Raw genomic sequence first — 16,130 nt, 5'->3', positions numbered from 1 at the left:
ATATTAATATGGTATGTAATTGATCCCCTTCTCCACAGAGAGGTCAAAGGTCAGGGTCAGATACAGTACAGAGAAAACAGAAGCGGGGCTGAGAAACGGAAGTGACACAGAGAAGGGGGTGGATCTCAGGAGGCCACAAGGTCTTTTCTTAAAATATTCCTCATACAACTGTAATACTAACACACACACACACACACACACACACACACACACACAGTTAAGTAGAGTATTTGTTGCGTGTTCATCTATTCAGTCTGCTTGACCTGTTTTCACTGAACTGTGGAAGAAAGAAACACATCTCACCACAAACACAGATACACATACAGATTACAAGTATGAACACACATATGACATTGATAACAATTCTGTCTGCACATAAATTATACTTACAAAAAAAAACCTGTCATGCAAATATGCAAAGACTTCATTGTCTGTGGCTATAAATATGATTTAGAGACTGGAGATCACATCGACACAGATCAGTAAAATGGCCCAACATTCCTTAGTTTCAGCTTCTCGTGTATGTTTGTTTATGTGATAGTCAACTGTTCTCTCCTTCTTGTCAATCTTGACGTTGTTGACTCAAATTGCACTTTATTTTAACCCAGTTAGGAGATGACAGGAGAAATCAAACAAGAGAGGGCCAGTCTGGTAAATGATGAGAGGAATATTTACTGAGGATAACGAGCAAAAAAGGTTTAAAGACAGGAGCAACAAAAAAGCAGTTTGTGTGTGAAAGCTTGTTGGCTCGGTGACAGCGTCCCTTCTCCTTCTCCCTCTTTCTCAGACTGAATAGACGGGTTTGTTTGTTGTCGTTGGTAGAACTAAAGCAAAACAATGTCACTCCATTCTCCTTCTGTGTGTGTGCGTGCGTGTGTGTGTGTGTTTAACAGAAGACAGTTAATCATGCATAAGTGTCTATTGAGTTCCCATCTCCCGACACCTCTATCCAGAATACCAATTTACCATTTTCCCTTTTCTGTTCTTTCCATCTCTGTTGCTTTGTCTTTCTTTCTCGCTTGTTTGTCAATTCCATTAAATGACCTGGATGCTCAAAATTAGCATTATATCTTATAATAAAGTTATGAAACATTAATAATGTTGGTGTATATGTTTAACTATTTTATACACACACAGTTACTACCTGTGTGGCCATTAGTGGAGATGCTTCATGAGACATTTGCTTGTTTCTATTTCTGGTTATATCTTAATCCAGATTATATATCTGACCCATTAATCTGTTGGATGTTAGCTTGTTCTTCACTCCGGGCTTCCCCTACCTACCTACCCATCTCTCTTTCTCTTCGTCCATCCATCTGTGTCTATTTTGTGTTCGTGATTAAATCAGTAACATTTCATGGCGGAATGACAGGAGGATCAAACCGTATAGAGAAGCTTACTGTAACCTGTTCTCTCGTGACAGAGTGAAAGGTTACAAGTGGTGAAAGGCGCATGTTTATTTGGAGACAGTGGAGTGGAGTCAGTGAATTCAATGTGTGATTGCATACATGTGACTCCCACCACCACTAAAAAGAGTTGAAGGAATTAAGCAGAGTGCCACCTGGACCTCTTACATAACAGAACTGCTTTCATATTAATGCGCAAAATGATTTCTCTATCATTTGTCATTTATCTATTTCTATTCTATTTTTTACATTTTTTATAATTTATATTGTTAATTTTTGCTATTGTTATTATTACTATTGTGTTCTTTGTAACATACTGTCCTTTGGCTGCTGTGGCAAACAAATTTCCCCGTTGAGGGACAATAAAGGAATTCTGATTCTGATTTATGGTAGAGCGGAGACTAAGTACAGGGCATCTAACTACTTGTTTTGGAACATATGTGTAATAAACAACTTCTTATAGGAAAGCTTACTGTAGGGGCTGGAAGTAACACAGTTTAGTCTATGCCCTTGAACAGAATTCCCATCAAAAAAGCAAAATAACATGTTGCAAATGCAAAACAACAACAAAGACAATAATGCAATTTACACAATGTAAGAAAAACACTTTTAGAGGAAAAAATCTTACTGCACATATTCATATCTTTACATAATAAAATGCATACAGAACAAAATCAACACATTACAGTATTTAATTTAAGTCTACTAAGTATACTTACATATGTATACATTTTTAGGTTATTTATTATACTAATGTAAACGACACTGCGCGTCAAAAAGACAGACATGCATTCTATCCAATCAACCGTGGCCCTTTAGTAGAACTACACCTACGTTAGCCAATGGGATTCTAATCTCTGGTGTCAGCTGTCCAATCACAGGCAGCCATATCCTGGAAGGGGAGGGGCGTGCACTCCCTCGGCTTTGCCCAGTCCGGATGTTCCCCAGTAGCGAATAACGAGCAGCAGTGTGTGAATGTGGCAACCGAGGTAGACAGGGAGGGGTAGATAGACTGACCAGACCAGGGTTTTGTGTCTTTTTTTTCTTGTCTTTTGCTTTTCTTCCAGAGCCGAGTGTCTACGCGTTACGTGACGCCGCGGTTGTGAACTTGTTTGTAGACGTGAAATCCCGGCCGCCGCTGCTTTTCTTTGGGACTAACCGTTATCGGTGTGAAAACAGCCCAGAAGAAGAAAGAAGGAAAGCGAGAAACAACATGGGGCGATAATTAAAAGGAGAAAAAAAGGTGTTGTGTTATGAACCGACGATGAGTCTCTGGGAGGATCCGTGAAGCTTATTTATTTTTTATTTATTCCCCCTCTTCCCTTGTGTCCTTTTTTTTGTTTTATTTTTTAGAATATTCTCCTCCCTTGCTACTTCGGGAGGTTGTTTTTTTTAAAGGAAAAGGCAACGGGATACGTTACAAGAGGACAGAAGGATGGACCAAGCCGGCATCCTGAGAAAGTTTATCCAGGGGGTGAAGGCCATGAGCGAGGGGGACGATGAGAGGGGAGAGGACAACTTCGGCAGCGACTTTATGGTGGGTCAAAATTTACCTACCTAGCTTTCTTTACCTTAAATATATCTCTACCAAACCTCTCTCCTCTTCATATTCTCTACCTTTGCCCCCATATCCCACCCCCACCCGTCGCCCCTGTATCCCCTAGGAGGTGAGGCAGGGGCGGCTACAATGCCCTCTTCCTTTTCCTCCCATTTCCAGGCTTTACATGGCGGCCTAGCATTGTCTCCCAAACCGCAGAAACACCACCGACCCTTTTTTTTTTTTAAATGAAGAGACAACAGCAAAACAAGACACATTCACGTCTCTTTCAGCCCCCGGGTTGTTTTCGTCACACAGCGTTGTTGGGTTAGCTTAGCAAGGAGGTACATTCTGGGTTAAAGTGCAGTTATTATGGCTTGCTGTCTGATAATAACCATGCCTGATTGTTAGGATACAGTGCAATGACTCATTGTCCTGTATCATACCCAATAAGCAATGGCTATCCACTGACCAAACCGAGCTAAATTTGTATGCTTTATCTCCTATGGTGTGCATAGTTGTGTTATGGTCTATTGCTGGAGATCTCTGAAATATGTATAGAATGACTGCAGTTGTTTATTTAGTAGAAGCTTCAGGCAGATATGGACTGTAGTGGATGACAAATTCACCTAAACCACAGTTAATCCAATACCTTTAATAGCTTCCCCCCCCCCCCAAGCATTACGGCTCAATAGATCAATATATTCCACCCTTATTGTGATATATATATATAGATATATATGGCCTATATATATATATTTAAAGTGCACAAAATAATAGAGACACAGTATAATGCATCAAATTCAACTGCACCACAATGTCTCCACAATGCTCAGGGAGTTGTATCAAAACACCAGGTTTAAAACATACTATCATCGCATTCAGAAGGGTTGCATCTAGTGTTGTATTAGACTGTATGTAAATCTAGGAGAAATTCATAAAACCTAAACTGTCTCCTGTTGTCCCTCTATAGTTATGGGCTGCAGCATGTGCCCTGTTTGAGATCGTAATTCAGTCTTTTAGACAATGTTAAAATGGGTTTAATTCAAAGTATAGTTATTTTCATAGTATTGTATTTTGTTACTTTAGTACTTTCTAATGCATAGAAAGAGCCTTTTGAGGTGGGAAAGGGACATTCATTTGTCAAAGTAACATTTTGATAACAATATTTTTCCTTGCCTTGCTATGACCGCTGACCTGCTGTCACACACTGCAACGCTGGATGTGTTTCGCAACTCAAAATAGGACATGTCCCAGCCTTGCCGTGAAATTGCTGAAATAGCCACAGCCAGTGTGGCACTTCTTCATAACACCATTTGCATCATTATGTGGTCAGAATGGTTTAAATAGCTTTGATTGAGATATGTTAGGAAACGATGTGCTAACTGGGAGGATATACGCGCACATGTTTCATTTGTGAGTTTAAATTAATGCAAACAAGCGAGGCCTTTAAAGGATTCAGAAAGAAGTGGGCCTCGGCTACAGTTGAACTAGTTGTAGCAGCAGATCGTAGGTTTAGGATTCCTTTTGTGATTCAGGGTACATCACAGGGAAGTTAGGTGTTTGTTTTCTTGTAATGCAGTTTGACTTTTCGTGAAATAGGCGAATTAGCGTCAGGGTTAGCATTTTCTCCTTTTGCTTACAGTTGCAAGTACGTACACAAACACACACACACACACACACACACACACACACACACTTCATTCTCCTCACTTCCCTACTTCATCCAAGCTGCTTGCTGGAGCTTGCAACATTCTTTCTTGGCCTATTTCATAACATTTTTGTCCTGGCTTTAAAACCAGAGCTCTATCGACTCCTGGGCACACTTTGGATAAAAGCTTTACAATGTGTCAGGCCTCTCTGGCTGAAATTGGCTACATAACAAATTCTGAAATAAGGGCAACTCTGTGTATGTGTCCAATTGTGTGCAGATGACTTGGTCTGTCCTGTCCTTCAAACAGGTTTTTCATACAACTGGGAGGTAGTGGATATTGTGCTCAAACCAGACTGTGAGGGGCGTTGGGCTGTGTGGATAAGGGAGAGAGAAATGTCTGTGACCAGAAAAAATTAGCTTCTATGCTATAGATATTTGGTTTGGAATAATTTGGTTGTAACTCTATTTAAAACAAAAAATATTCATATTTTATTGGTTGCTGGTTCCTTGTTTTAAATTCAAGTTGACTGGGTAAATACAGGTCCTTTTTTAGCACCAGCATACCTCTCATTCAGACTTTTCCTCACAAATATGTCTTGTCAAACTGCCTACTACAATCACAGTCCTCCACTGTTTTAATTTGGGAAGAACTGTAGGATCTTATAGCTTGTTGTTAAGGTAGAAAAGTGTCTTTTTTCATTTCCCCAACAAAACGTCTCCACAGCCCTGGTTGCTACTGATGGCAGTCTTTTAATCAGAAACCCTTTTCAGCCTTGCAGGACAACACTCACTGCTTGTGTTGCCTTGGTTCCTCACATGATAGCTGTACAGTTTCCTTTGAAATTATGTCTGTTGCATTGAAACACAATAATTCCTTTCTACAGGGAAAAGTATTTCCTATTTGCCTTTTGGCTATATGACACACCCCTCCAAACAGTAGCATGACTATAACAGCACATGTGAGCATCATCTTTGCACCATGTTATTGCTTCAATTTGAACTATTTCTTCAAATGATTGTTTACAGTAATCAAGTGGTTTTGTGCTCGTAATTTTTGCTGGATTACTGCTTTATGGTGTGACATGTAAACTAAGCTTCAAACCGATTTTTCTCTCAGCTGTCGACATCTGCTTGTGAGTCTAAATCATTCAGCAGACAAACTAGCTTGTTGAAAAAAATAACGTGTTCTGATCGAGCACAGGTGGGCTGCGTGTCAGAGTATCAAGCATGCGTTAAGACTCGGCAGCCACGGCCAACATGTAAGTAAGTGCTCTGGCCGGTTGCTGATGGTGTGACGTACCAATTTCGAGCCTTGCGACAAACTTTGAATTGCTGTACTCCTTTGCACACTGAGTCACCAGAACACCCTGACATAACACCCACTTTAACTGCCTATTGTTGTTTATATATAGAATGACTTTTATAGGCATAATTACATTGCAATGGAAGGGCAACAAGTCAGAGATTATATGTTTTGTTCATTGCTTGTTTTGCAGATGTTTGAAGGAACAGGAACACTTACAATGTTTTTCTGCCCAGGCACCCAAATGTGACATATGTCTTGTTGTTGTTGTTGTTGTTGTTTTTTTCCCTTGTTTTTTGCTACTCATTTAGGTTGCGATTAGACAGACTGTGTTTTGTAGTGTGCTTGCTTTTTATTGTTACTAGCAACCAGTGAACAAGTGCTAACCTTAGCTGAACACAAACCATGAACTCAATGCTACCTCATAGTTAATAATGCAGGTTAACTGAATGAAAAATGTATTTGCAAGCAACCCACAGAACGCTTTGCTCTCAACTAAAACAATACAAAAAAGTCACCCGAGGCTGCTAAAATGCGTGCTGTCTGATTAGGCCCTTGGGCGGTCAGAATTAGTAAAGGGTGTGGTTCATTTTAGTTACATTCATATGGAGCCACATCAACAACTGATCATGTGTCAGGGCCTTCCACGAAGTGCAAAGAGACAGTCCCAAGTCCGCAGTTAAACGTGTTAATTGGACACATTTCTGTCACAACCCTGGTGCTATAGTGATTTATAGACCTGTGTGCTCTCACTAACATGCTGTGTTCTAGCCAGTTATAATTCATTTCTTGACCCTCTGCCTTTTCTTTGCCAAGCTTTGTGTGTTTGTCTCCAGTGACCATTCAAAAGATTTAAGCCTCAGCAATGATATCATGCAGCATGTTATCAATAAAAGGCGAACGTTATGATCATTTTCTGGTCCGATGGTGTTGGCTTCATTCAAATGCATAAAATAGGATGAAAGGCAATATTCAGTATACCTTTGAGTCCTGGAGTCTGTCTCATGAGGCAGGTTTGGCAAAAAATGGTACATCTGAGCAGTCGCCGGTTCCACAATACCAAACAATGGCGATCTTACTTGTTTCACAAGAGAGGTTATCAACTGGCTCTGTCAACCCACGAATTTCCAAACCAGTTATTAGGATGTCTATGAAAGAGTGCCAGAGAATTTCTTTTAAATAGCCAGATACAGAGGCAAGGTTAGGGGCACATTACTGGAGGTAAATTTCAATTGGCCCGAACAAAACCTTAAATATAAATATATATAAACACTGTAACTTTACTAGTTGGCTTCCAACTAAAAGCACATTTTAAGAGCTTTTATTTAGCCAGTGAAGAACTCTATATTTAAATAAGCTTCCTTCATGTTGGACCTGTCCGCTTCCTGGAAGATGTGAATTTGGGCATCAAAGTCCGTGAACGATCAATCTGGGGTCACTTTGCTGCCATGAATGCCAAAGTTATATTGCTGACTCACAAATCTGGCTTTCTGAAACGAGCTTCACCTATCTACGGGGCCGATCGTTAACTGCCTGCCGTTGTAGAGACTGTATTTTTCTCTTCAGTTTTGATGTGTCACTTCCTACGGGCAGATCAAAAAAGTGCCTGTATTCGACACAGGCCATTATTTGGTGGCTCACGTCCCTGGTTTGCTAAAGACAGGTGTATTTTTACACAAAAAGCATACCTTTAATATTGTTCAGGTGACAGTTGCACTTATAGTACATTGAGTGGGTGAGGTGTATAGCGTTTAGCTAAAGGCCAGGTTGATTGAACACACAGCTGCTGATAGACATGTAAGCTGCAGGGATTGAGCTTGTGACCTCTGTGTTATGGGAAACCCTCTGTAACTACTAGGCCACCATGCAGCCTGAAAGAAACATGCTATTACAGCAGACTCTGAAAATGCCTCACCGTGTTCGTCATGCACATGCATTTTTGCATGCATGTCCACATTTGCAGTGGATCTCCAAACGCAAGTATGCACCGAGTCAGACTGGCATGCGTCTTGATATGGTACATTTGCTGTTCCTCAAAGCTGAGATATCTACAAAGTAATTACCTCCTTTGATTTCCGGCCATTTTCTTATGATGACCGCTGAATGTTCCCAAATATCAACATTATTATAACGCTGAAGGGCTTAACCAGTAGAACTTAGAATAGGCACGGCAGCATACGGTGCATATAGCACCTTTTAATTTAAGAATAATCTAACTTGTTGGCAAATGTAGAGGTGAGAACAAATTGCACATTGCAATTTTGGCATCTGTTCACATGTCCCCATGTGGCACACGAACAGACATATGCATATGAACAGATGCCTGGATATTCCCGGCCGTGTATCTCATACAGGATGTAGAGGTGTAAAAATAATTTCACAGATCCAGCAAATAGTAGCTGCAAAGTTGTTGGAAGTTGGAATTGAGGAGATGTGAAGACGGGGACTAACCACACGTCCAGAAACTAAATCCGATCTGTGCGAACAGTTACTACCTATCATGCATTACCTGTCCTATCTTTTCTAAATGTGCTGGCACGGATGCACATGGACCTGCTGGACCACTGGCCTCAACATTGTAGTCTAGACATGGTTTAGACATTCAGGACCAGCCTCTGTGTGTGTGTGTGTGTGTGTGTGTGTGTGTGTGTGTGTGTGTGTGTGTGTGTGTGTGTGTGTGTGTGTGTGTGTGTGTGTGTGTGTGTGTGTGTGTGTGTGTGTGTGTGTGTGTGTGTGTGTGTGTGTGTGTGTGTGTGTGTGTGTGTGTGTGTGTGTGTGTGTGTTCCTGCCCCACCTTTGAAAGCGGATTACTCCTGAGCAGCACATCAAAGAAAGCGAAAAAGTGCAAACACACACATTTCTCTAAACATGTGTCCTGTTGGGTAGACATAAAACACCCAGTGGGGAGGCAAGAAAGTGTGTGTTTTTGTGTGTGTGTGTGTGTGAGTGTGTTGTGATACTGTTGCTATTTCCACTGTCACCAGGGGGCTTCCCCTTGTCCTCTCTGAGTTGTATGTGTGCATTTTAAGTGCCTGCACACATGAGCCTGCAGCACATGATCTGGAAGCCTTTATGCCCATGTATTTCTCACACACACACACACATACACCTCACTGATTGCGGATGCAAGGACTCCATTTGAGTGAAGTAAGTTAAATCTAAGAAAATGATGCATGCAAAATTCAAAATTAGGTCCATAACTCATAAAATCTGCATACACTACAGAGGTAGGCTGCTTTTTTGTGATAGTGTGTGCGTGTGTGGGGCAACCGTTGTAAGTCCGCCTCATATTACTGTAACAAGACTTCCCAATTTCCTCCAGTGTCACAAGCCTCCTTCGTTCTCACCCGCCCCCCTCCCACGGCTTAACCCAGAAACCAGCCTTTTGCCCCTGAGCCGGGTGTTTCTCAGAAGAGACATAACACAACATTTCCGCTCTAGAGAGAGAGAGAGAGAGAGGGGTGGAGAGAGAGAGATCAGAGAGAGAGAGACTTTACGTGATGAAAGCTAGCTGAGCCACCAACGAGGCTGAAGAACTTTATTGATCAAGATAAGGAGACCACACACCCAAACACTCAGGTCCCTGTCTGTATGTGTGTGACTTGGGTGGAAGGAAATGGTTACATGGAGGAGTCATCTTTGCCATGGCAACTCTTGTGCACTCACAAACACACGATACGCACACACATGTCAGCAGCATCTGCCATCAAGGTAGACACTACTGCCTGAGTAGTGTATTCAATTATTTTAATAGCAGTAAACAAACGCAGAAATGTGGGGATGAACGCGCAGAACCGATGTATAACATCACACAGGCGTGTTACAACATCAGGTTTCTGAGCCCAGTTTGACCCCCCATACAGGCCGTGAATATCAAAGCAGGGAAGTGATTAATACATGCACACAAGCAGTAAGCACACACTAAACACACACTAAACACACAATGAGCTCCTGTCCCAGATGATTGGGATTATGTGTGGTTTGTCCACATCTGCTTCCTGCAGCAGGCCTAGATCAAGAGCGGGAAATTACCACCAAGCGAATGCCGGTAAATGTTAACCGTGTTTGCCTAGAATGCCAGCGAAGTCGAGCATTTTAACAGATATTTAAACATGTTATACTTCTAAGGTTGTGTGTCTGTGCTGCAGAAACATGCACGCCTCTCATTGCTTTCAGTAATTGTTTCCCTGCTGATGATATCCATGTATTCTTTAACTAAAGCAGTTCGTTTCAGAGGGTGTTTATGGTTTTCAAGCTCATTTCAGAGACAAATGATGAGTGGAGAGGGAGGGGATGGTCATGCTGGGAAAATTATGTCATTTTGCTCTTCACAGGGGAAGTCACATGGTGGTCAGCTGCAGAATAGGGCTACTAGGGCTTCAGGGTCTTACTCGAGGACACTTCAAACCCTGAATGAAGCGTTTAAGACTAATAGCTCATACTGTAAATGTTGTATCTTCTTTCATTTAGTCACATTTTGTCAGACCTTTTTTGAATCCGATGGCTCTCCATTTATTTTTCCATTCCTGTTCTGTGACTGCCCAGTCACCATTACTGGCCACGGTACTGTAATTGATTCAGTTCTATTTAAGTCACTCATCTGTTTCTCTAACTTAAATCCTTCCCTCCCGCTTTTATCCTCCGTCCACTTTATTTCTGCTTCTGATGTTGTATCACAAACACATTGACTCGTTACCTAAAGCCCTATGAATTGGTTTTCTGTGTCCGCCTTTCTAACACACAGCCTACTGTATGAGGTAATGTACTGTACATGCAAAGCTGAGATTTGAGGTCCCAAAGGAAGTGGGCACCCAGAAGTGACGTGGTTTTAAGTAACTGATTGAAACGGGTGCATTCATTTCAGACCAGGTGCTTCCTGCAGTCAGCATGACCCTCGTTGACCACAAACACACACACACACACACACACACTCACACACACACGATGTGACTGCAATCACTACCGCATAGACACAGGTTAGAGGCTCATACATACACCCACTCACTTTATACACTATTCCTCTATTTCACTACCTCAAAGTTTTTTCTTTGGTGATTAAATCCTTTTAGTTTCTTTCGGGGTTTCCTATTTTCAACGCCATGTTCTTCTTTTTGTATCATCACATTCGCATGTTGAAACGAGTGACTTGCATAACCGTTGGACTTTCGGTCAGATGGTTCAGGAATTGAAAATGAAAGAGTGACAGACAGAATAAAGGAAGACGGATGGTTAATTAAAGGAAAGCGCATTCTGCTTTGTGCCCGTGAATAACTGTGTGTGTGTGTGGGTGTTCATGTTCTTGCCCACTCATGCTATCAGTGCTCCACTGACCTATATTGGCCGGTAGCCATGAAGTGGAAATGACTGCATGATGCTGTGTGAGTGTGCATGCACGCACGTGCGTATACAGCTTGGCAACTGATGGCAGTCGTCAGACGCTATCCTTGTCAGGATCTTTAGCTAACAAGGAGGTCTCACGCACACACATGATCCACACAGTCCTGGACCCCTGACTCGCACTAAAGGTCAGGGTGTGGTTTCATGTTATTTCCTTCGTGATTGAGCTTGATTATTCAGCTCCGTTTAACTGTTCAACAGTCGGCGGACACCTGACATGGTGACATGTTATCTGAAAAATTTGATTTTTTTATTATTATTATTTCTTTTGACACAAAACACTCAAAGGAAAGTTTCGAGACATCAGTTTGCAGGTTTACTACCAAACTATATCTTGACTGGGAGCAGTAACTTCCCAGAGTCTCTCCTGGTTTATATGATATATCATTTATTGTACAAACGTGATTCTCATCTTACTCTCAGTGAGAAAGAGAATATTTCATTAAAGCCGTGGCTTAGATTTATGCTGCTGTTATAATATCATAACCCCCTCCTTTCACAACTATACATTTTTTTTTCATTCGCTTGATTAATATATAATGCATTCAACATTTGGTGCAGATATTCTGTATAACTGAATATGACTTTGCAGCTTTTTTTTCCCCCGCCTGAATTGGTACACCGATGCCTCGTACACACAGAGAGAGAAAAGTGGCGAGAAGAGCAAACAAGCTTATTGAATTAACAGACGGGAGAAAAGCGTAGCGACCGACAAGCCATGCAGACCCTTTTAGTGCCTGTGCTGTGGCAGCGCATCTTTTCCCCGCGTGCTCGCAGCACCGGAGATTGATTTTCCTGAGAGCTTTGTAAGAGGTGACCTATTTTTTGCTTGTGTGTGTGTGTGTATGTGCATGGAAGGTGACCATCAGTACAGCCTCTCTGCTACTAGCGCTCGACACCCTCACTTCCTGGCCACCCACACTCGCAGCAGTTTTTTTTTTTTTTTTTTTTACCATTGCTTCTACAGGAAGAGCATCTTTCCTGCCAATCAGTGCTAACTGCTTAGTTGAAGAAAGAGAATGTGTTTCTGTGTGTGTTTGTGTGTGTGTATGAATTATTCAGTGTGCCAGGGAAGTACAGCGATGCTGACTTATTCAGCCAGGAGACAGAAAGTAGGTTAGACCCACTAACAGCTACATCTCTCTCTTTTTTACCTCTCTCTACCCACAGCTAACACTCCAGTGCTCTTTCTATCGCTGTGTGACATTTTTTTAAATCTTGGTTTCTTTTCTTTTTCCCAATCTTCGTCTCCATCTGTCTCTGCCCAGTAACTGCCCTGGCATCCTTGAGCCATTTAAGGCCAAGTCAAGTCATTGTGCAGAAACATGTCTGCGAGCACACATGACTCAGTCGCACCCTGAAGGGGGTCTGTGAAGTCGGCATTGGGCTTTTTGGGGCAACGCCCTGTGTGTGTGTGTGTATATGTGTGTGTGTGTGTGTGTGTGTGTGGCAGTGGAAGTCGAGCGTCCACAGGAAACCGGCCAACTCAGTCATGCAGCTTTACTCCTCTAAATGATGGGAAGTGAGAAAATAATGGGAACAGAAGGGGGTAGAAAGGTTTACAGAAATAGAGGGTGGAAGGAACGAGACTAATGTGACGAAGATATTCTATTAATTTAATCATTTGTGCTTTTAATTCTAAGGCCAGAAGGGACATATAAGCACTCAGTAGATGGTAGATGACCTGGACTGACCCAACAAGTCTGCATATATATATATATATATATATATATATATATGACTGGATGAGAGGAATGAGGAAGAGAGACTCTCTTCTTGTTCCAGCTCTTGTTGTCATTTTGGAGAAATTGATGCAACACTTACTGTTGTGCATCAAATAAGAGGGCTGTGCACTCGAGTAGTGAGAGATACAAGGATGTTTATTTTCTTGGCCCTCTCTCTGCCCACTTTGCTTCCCCCCCCCGTTTCTCCAAATCACTACTTTATACAAAATATCTCATCTCCTTCTCTTCTTTCCTCATTCCGTTACAGCCCACCTCTCCTGTCGGTTTGTTTAGAAAAGGTACAGAGAGCAGCAGGCAAAGAGGACTCTCTCCCTCTGCTTTATTTCTTCTGCATCCTCCAGGCTTACCCTTATTTGTCTTTGTGAGCGTGTGTGTGTGTGTGTGTTTTACGTAACAGAGGAAGTAAGAGTAATTAGAAACAGGGTCTGTCTGCGGAACAGTGGAAAGTAAAGGAAAAAATAGTGAGACAGACGGTGGCTGGGTTTCCATCCAAGTTTTTTTCCAATGATGTATGAAATTAAAAAAAGCTGATATTGGAATGCAAATATAGCTTTTATACATTTGAGGTGTTTTTGATTAGCAGTAATTGGATTATCCGCTCGATGAATGATTTAATTTGAAATGGTTGTTCAAAAGGCTCTGTGGAAATTTTGAAATGCTGTCTGTGTCAAATCCTTATTGCTGTTGTTAGCTATACGTAACTTTAACCACATGATTGCACTGATGCATTGAATAATCGCCCTGTGTCAACTGATTACATATGCATGTTTGTACAAAAGGAGGTGCAAAACACATCAATCTTTTCACAATTTGACACAAGTGACATTCTTTTAAATTATACTACACAATCAGTCAAATAAGTGTAGAGTTGATTTGATATTTTTAAACTAGATATTATCAGATAAACAGACGGTGTCTTACCCGTGCCTGTCTTATACGGAAGTTTTGTCTGTATAAAAGCTGGTGCTTAAAGAGAAGCAGACCTTAAAGTGTTTGTCGTCTTGATCCCCTGAATTGAGAGACGGAGGTGTAAGCCTGGAATTAAAGTGCTGAAATGTCTTTGAGCGAGGTACTGAAATTGTTTTTTTTTTTTTTCCTTTCCCGGATAATCCTCTCCAATTTGACCTCATGATTATACAAGTTGTGAGCCTTTGAAAACACAATTATTTCCCCTAAATGGCAGCTGAGGATTCTGGACCAAAACAAATCATTGATGAGGTGCGACAAAACGTCCGAATTCATAGGCTTTAATGGGAGAAACCACGTGCACTTCCCAGTTTGCTGTGTGAAAGGGGCTACAAAAGGAAAATAAATACTTAGCATCATTACAGTGTTAGAGGGAACCATTGTGTGCATGTTTGTTTCCACATAATGTGTTTTGTGGGCTGGGGGAATGACAAACCATCACAAATCATTGTTGCCTGCCTTTTCTTGCTCAGTGTGTGCTTGTTTGTGTGTGCGTGTGTGTGTATTTGTGTGTGTTTCTTCCCGGGCTCTCGCCCAGCACAGAAGCAGACCTCTGTTGGAAATGTAATTCACATGGGGCCAGAGGAGCTCTAATGCTATTACCACACACACACACACACACACACACGAGCAAATACACAGCTGTGTTGCCGCCCACAGTCTCTGTGTGTACCTCTCTTTCTCTCAAACTCTTTTCCTCTCCCTCAGCTTTTCGTCGCAGTCTCGAAAGATGCAAAATGAAAGCCTAAAAATGCATAATGTCTTTAGGGTGCCTCTGTTCCGCTAGTCTAAGCTGGTGTGTGTGTGTGTGTGTGTGTGTGTGTGTGTGTGTCAGTAGTGTATTCAGTGAGCACAGCAGTCAGTTATGTACTGAAGTGTCATAAAGCCAACTTTTGAGGAGAAAAAGTAAAGAGAAAACAAGAGTTGAAAGTTACCGTGAGAGAGAGATTAATCATTTTTCTTTACCCACTTTGGAAATAAACTCTTATGAAGGTTTGGTACATGAAGATTGACATGTTATGTATGGAAGAGATACACAGAAAAAGCTGTAACTAAATGGAACAGATGTACTCAACTAGGGATGCACCGGTCCAACTTTTTCCAGTTCTAATACCGATAACAAAACCCAGACTTCGGGTGAGTAAAGGCTTTCTGTCTGTGTGTGTTGTAAATGTCTCCGCAATAGCACGGAAGTGATGCTGTGACAAAGGTGAAAAACGGGCACAGGAAGGGTTCTCAGGAAATCAGGATGTGCAGTCTGTGTGTCCCGTCACAGCAACACGAGGAAAGCCTGCAGTCAGTGCCAGAGAGAAGAGGTGGGACCATTTTTCACGCGAGGCTCCGGCAGCCTGAACGCCCACGCTCTCTTTCTCAGAGATGGTGAGAGAGACAGACAAAGGGGGAGTGAGAGAGAGAGAGAGACAGGAAAAAAGTGGAGCGATGCCTAATTTCCTCACTGTCTCAGAAAGGGAGCAGGAAGCGATTGAACCAAACGAGAGAATATAAAAAGGCGTTTGACAGCGATATCATGTGAATCCGATCAGAGTCGTGCGGCGGGAGTTTTTTTTATGGTACAAAAGACTTGCTGTTCTTTTGAAGTTCCTTGAAAGTTTCATTGTGACACTTGAGGCCACAGTGAAGGCGTGAAAGAGAGAGTCGCATGATAAAATTCACTGGAAGTTTCAGAAAGTCCCCTAATTCATAGTGAAGTCTTCGGGGGGTCTTTACACCTACAGTTCAGTTCAGGTGGTCCGGGCCAAGGGAATATTATACATTGTCATATTCGGGTTCTACTCCAGTTTGTGTTCCTACAGACTTTTTACAGTATCTCTAAATTGTGGACAAAACATAATCTTTGCTGTTTTTCAACATTTTCTGGCGTTTTATAGGTCAAACAACCAATCGAGAGAATAATATACAGATAAATCAACAATGAAAAGAATCATCAGTCGCATCCGTAGTTTGAACTAAAACCTGAACTTCCTATGGAGTAACAACCTGTCAGACAGGAGATGCTGTAATTGTCCTCTTCCCATTAACTGCATGCGTCTTCATCAGTGTCAGCTACTATTAGATCTGACTACACTTAACTTAATGCGTTACCACGCGAAGACGAGTAGGA

General features: G+C 41.8%; 1 protein-coding gene across 4 annotated transcripts in view; it reads left to right on the top strand.

Moving 5' to 3' along the window:
• Positions 1–2,367: 2,367 nt before the first annotated feature.
• Positions 2,368–16,130, top strand: part of ptpn12 (protein tyrosine phosphatase non-receptor type 12) — a 37,241-nt gene continuing 23,478 nt past the window's right edge. For 3 of the 4 annotated variants that reach the window (XM_084038648.1, XM_084038645.1, XM_084038647.1), the window contains exon 1: positions 2,368–2,943. In XM_084038648.1, the coding sequence (XP_083894774.1) occupies positions 2,842–2,943 (102 nt within the window). In that variant the 5' untranslated portion in view covers positions 2,368–2,841. The remainder of the gene's footprint in view (positions 2,944–16,130) is intronic. The other variant, XM_084038646.1, reaches the window with a different exon arrangement.

The sequence above is a fragment of the Eutrigla gurnardus genome, assembly GCF_963514095.1.
Source record: "Eutrigla gurnardus genome assembly, chromosome: 21".
Lineage (NCBI taxonomy): Eukaryota > Metazoa > Chordata > Actinopteri > Perciformes > Triglidae > Eutrigla > Eutrigla gurnardus.
Note: the sequence above shows the minus strand (reverse complement) of the source record. Positions and strands in the feature narration are given on the sequence as shown.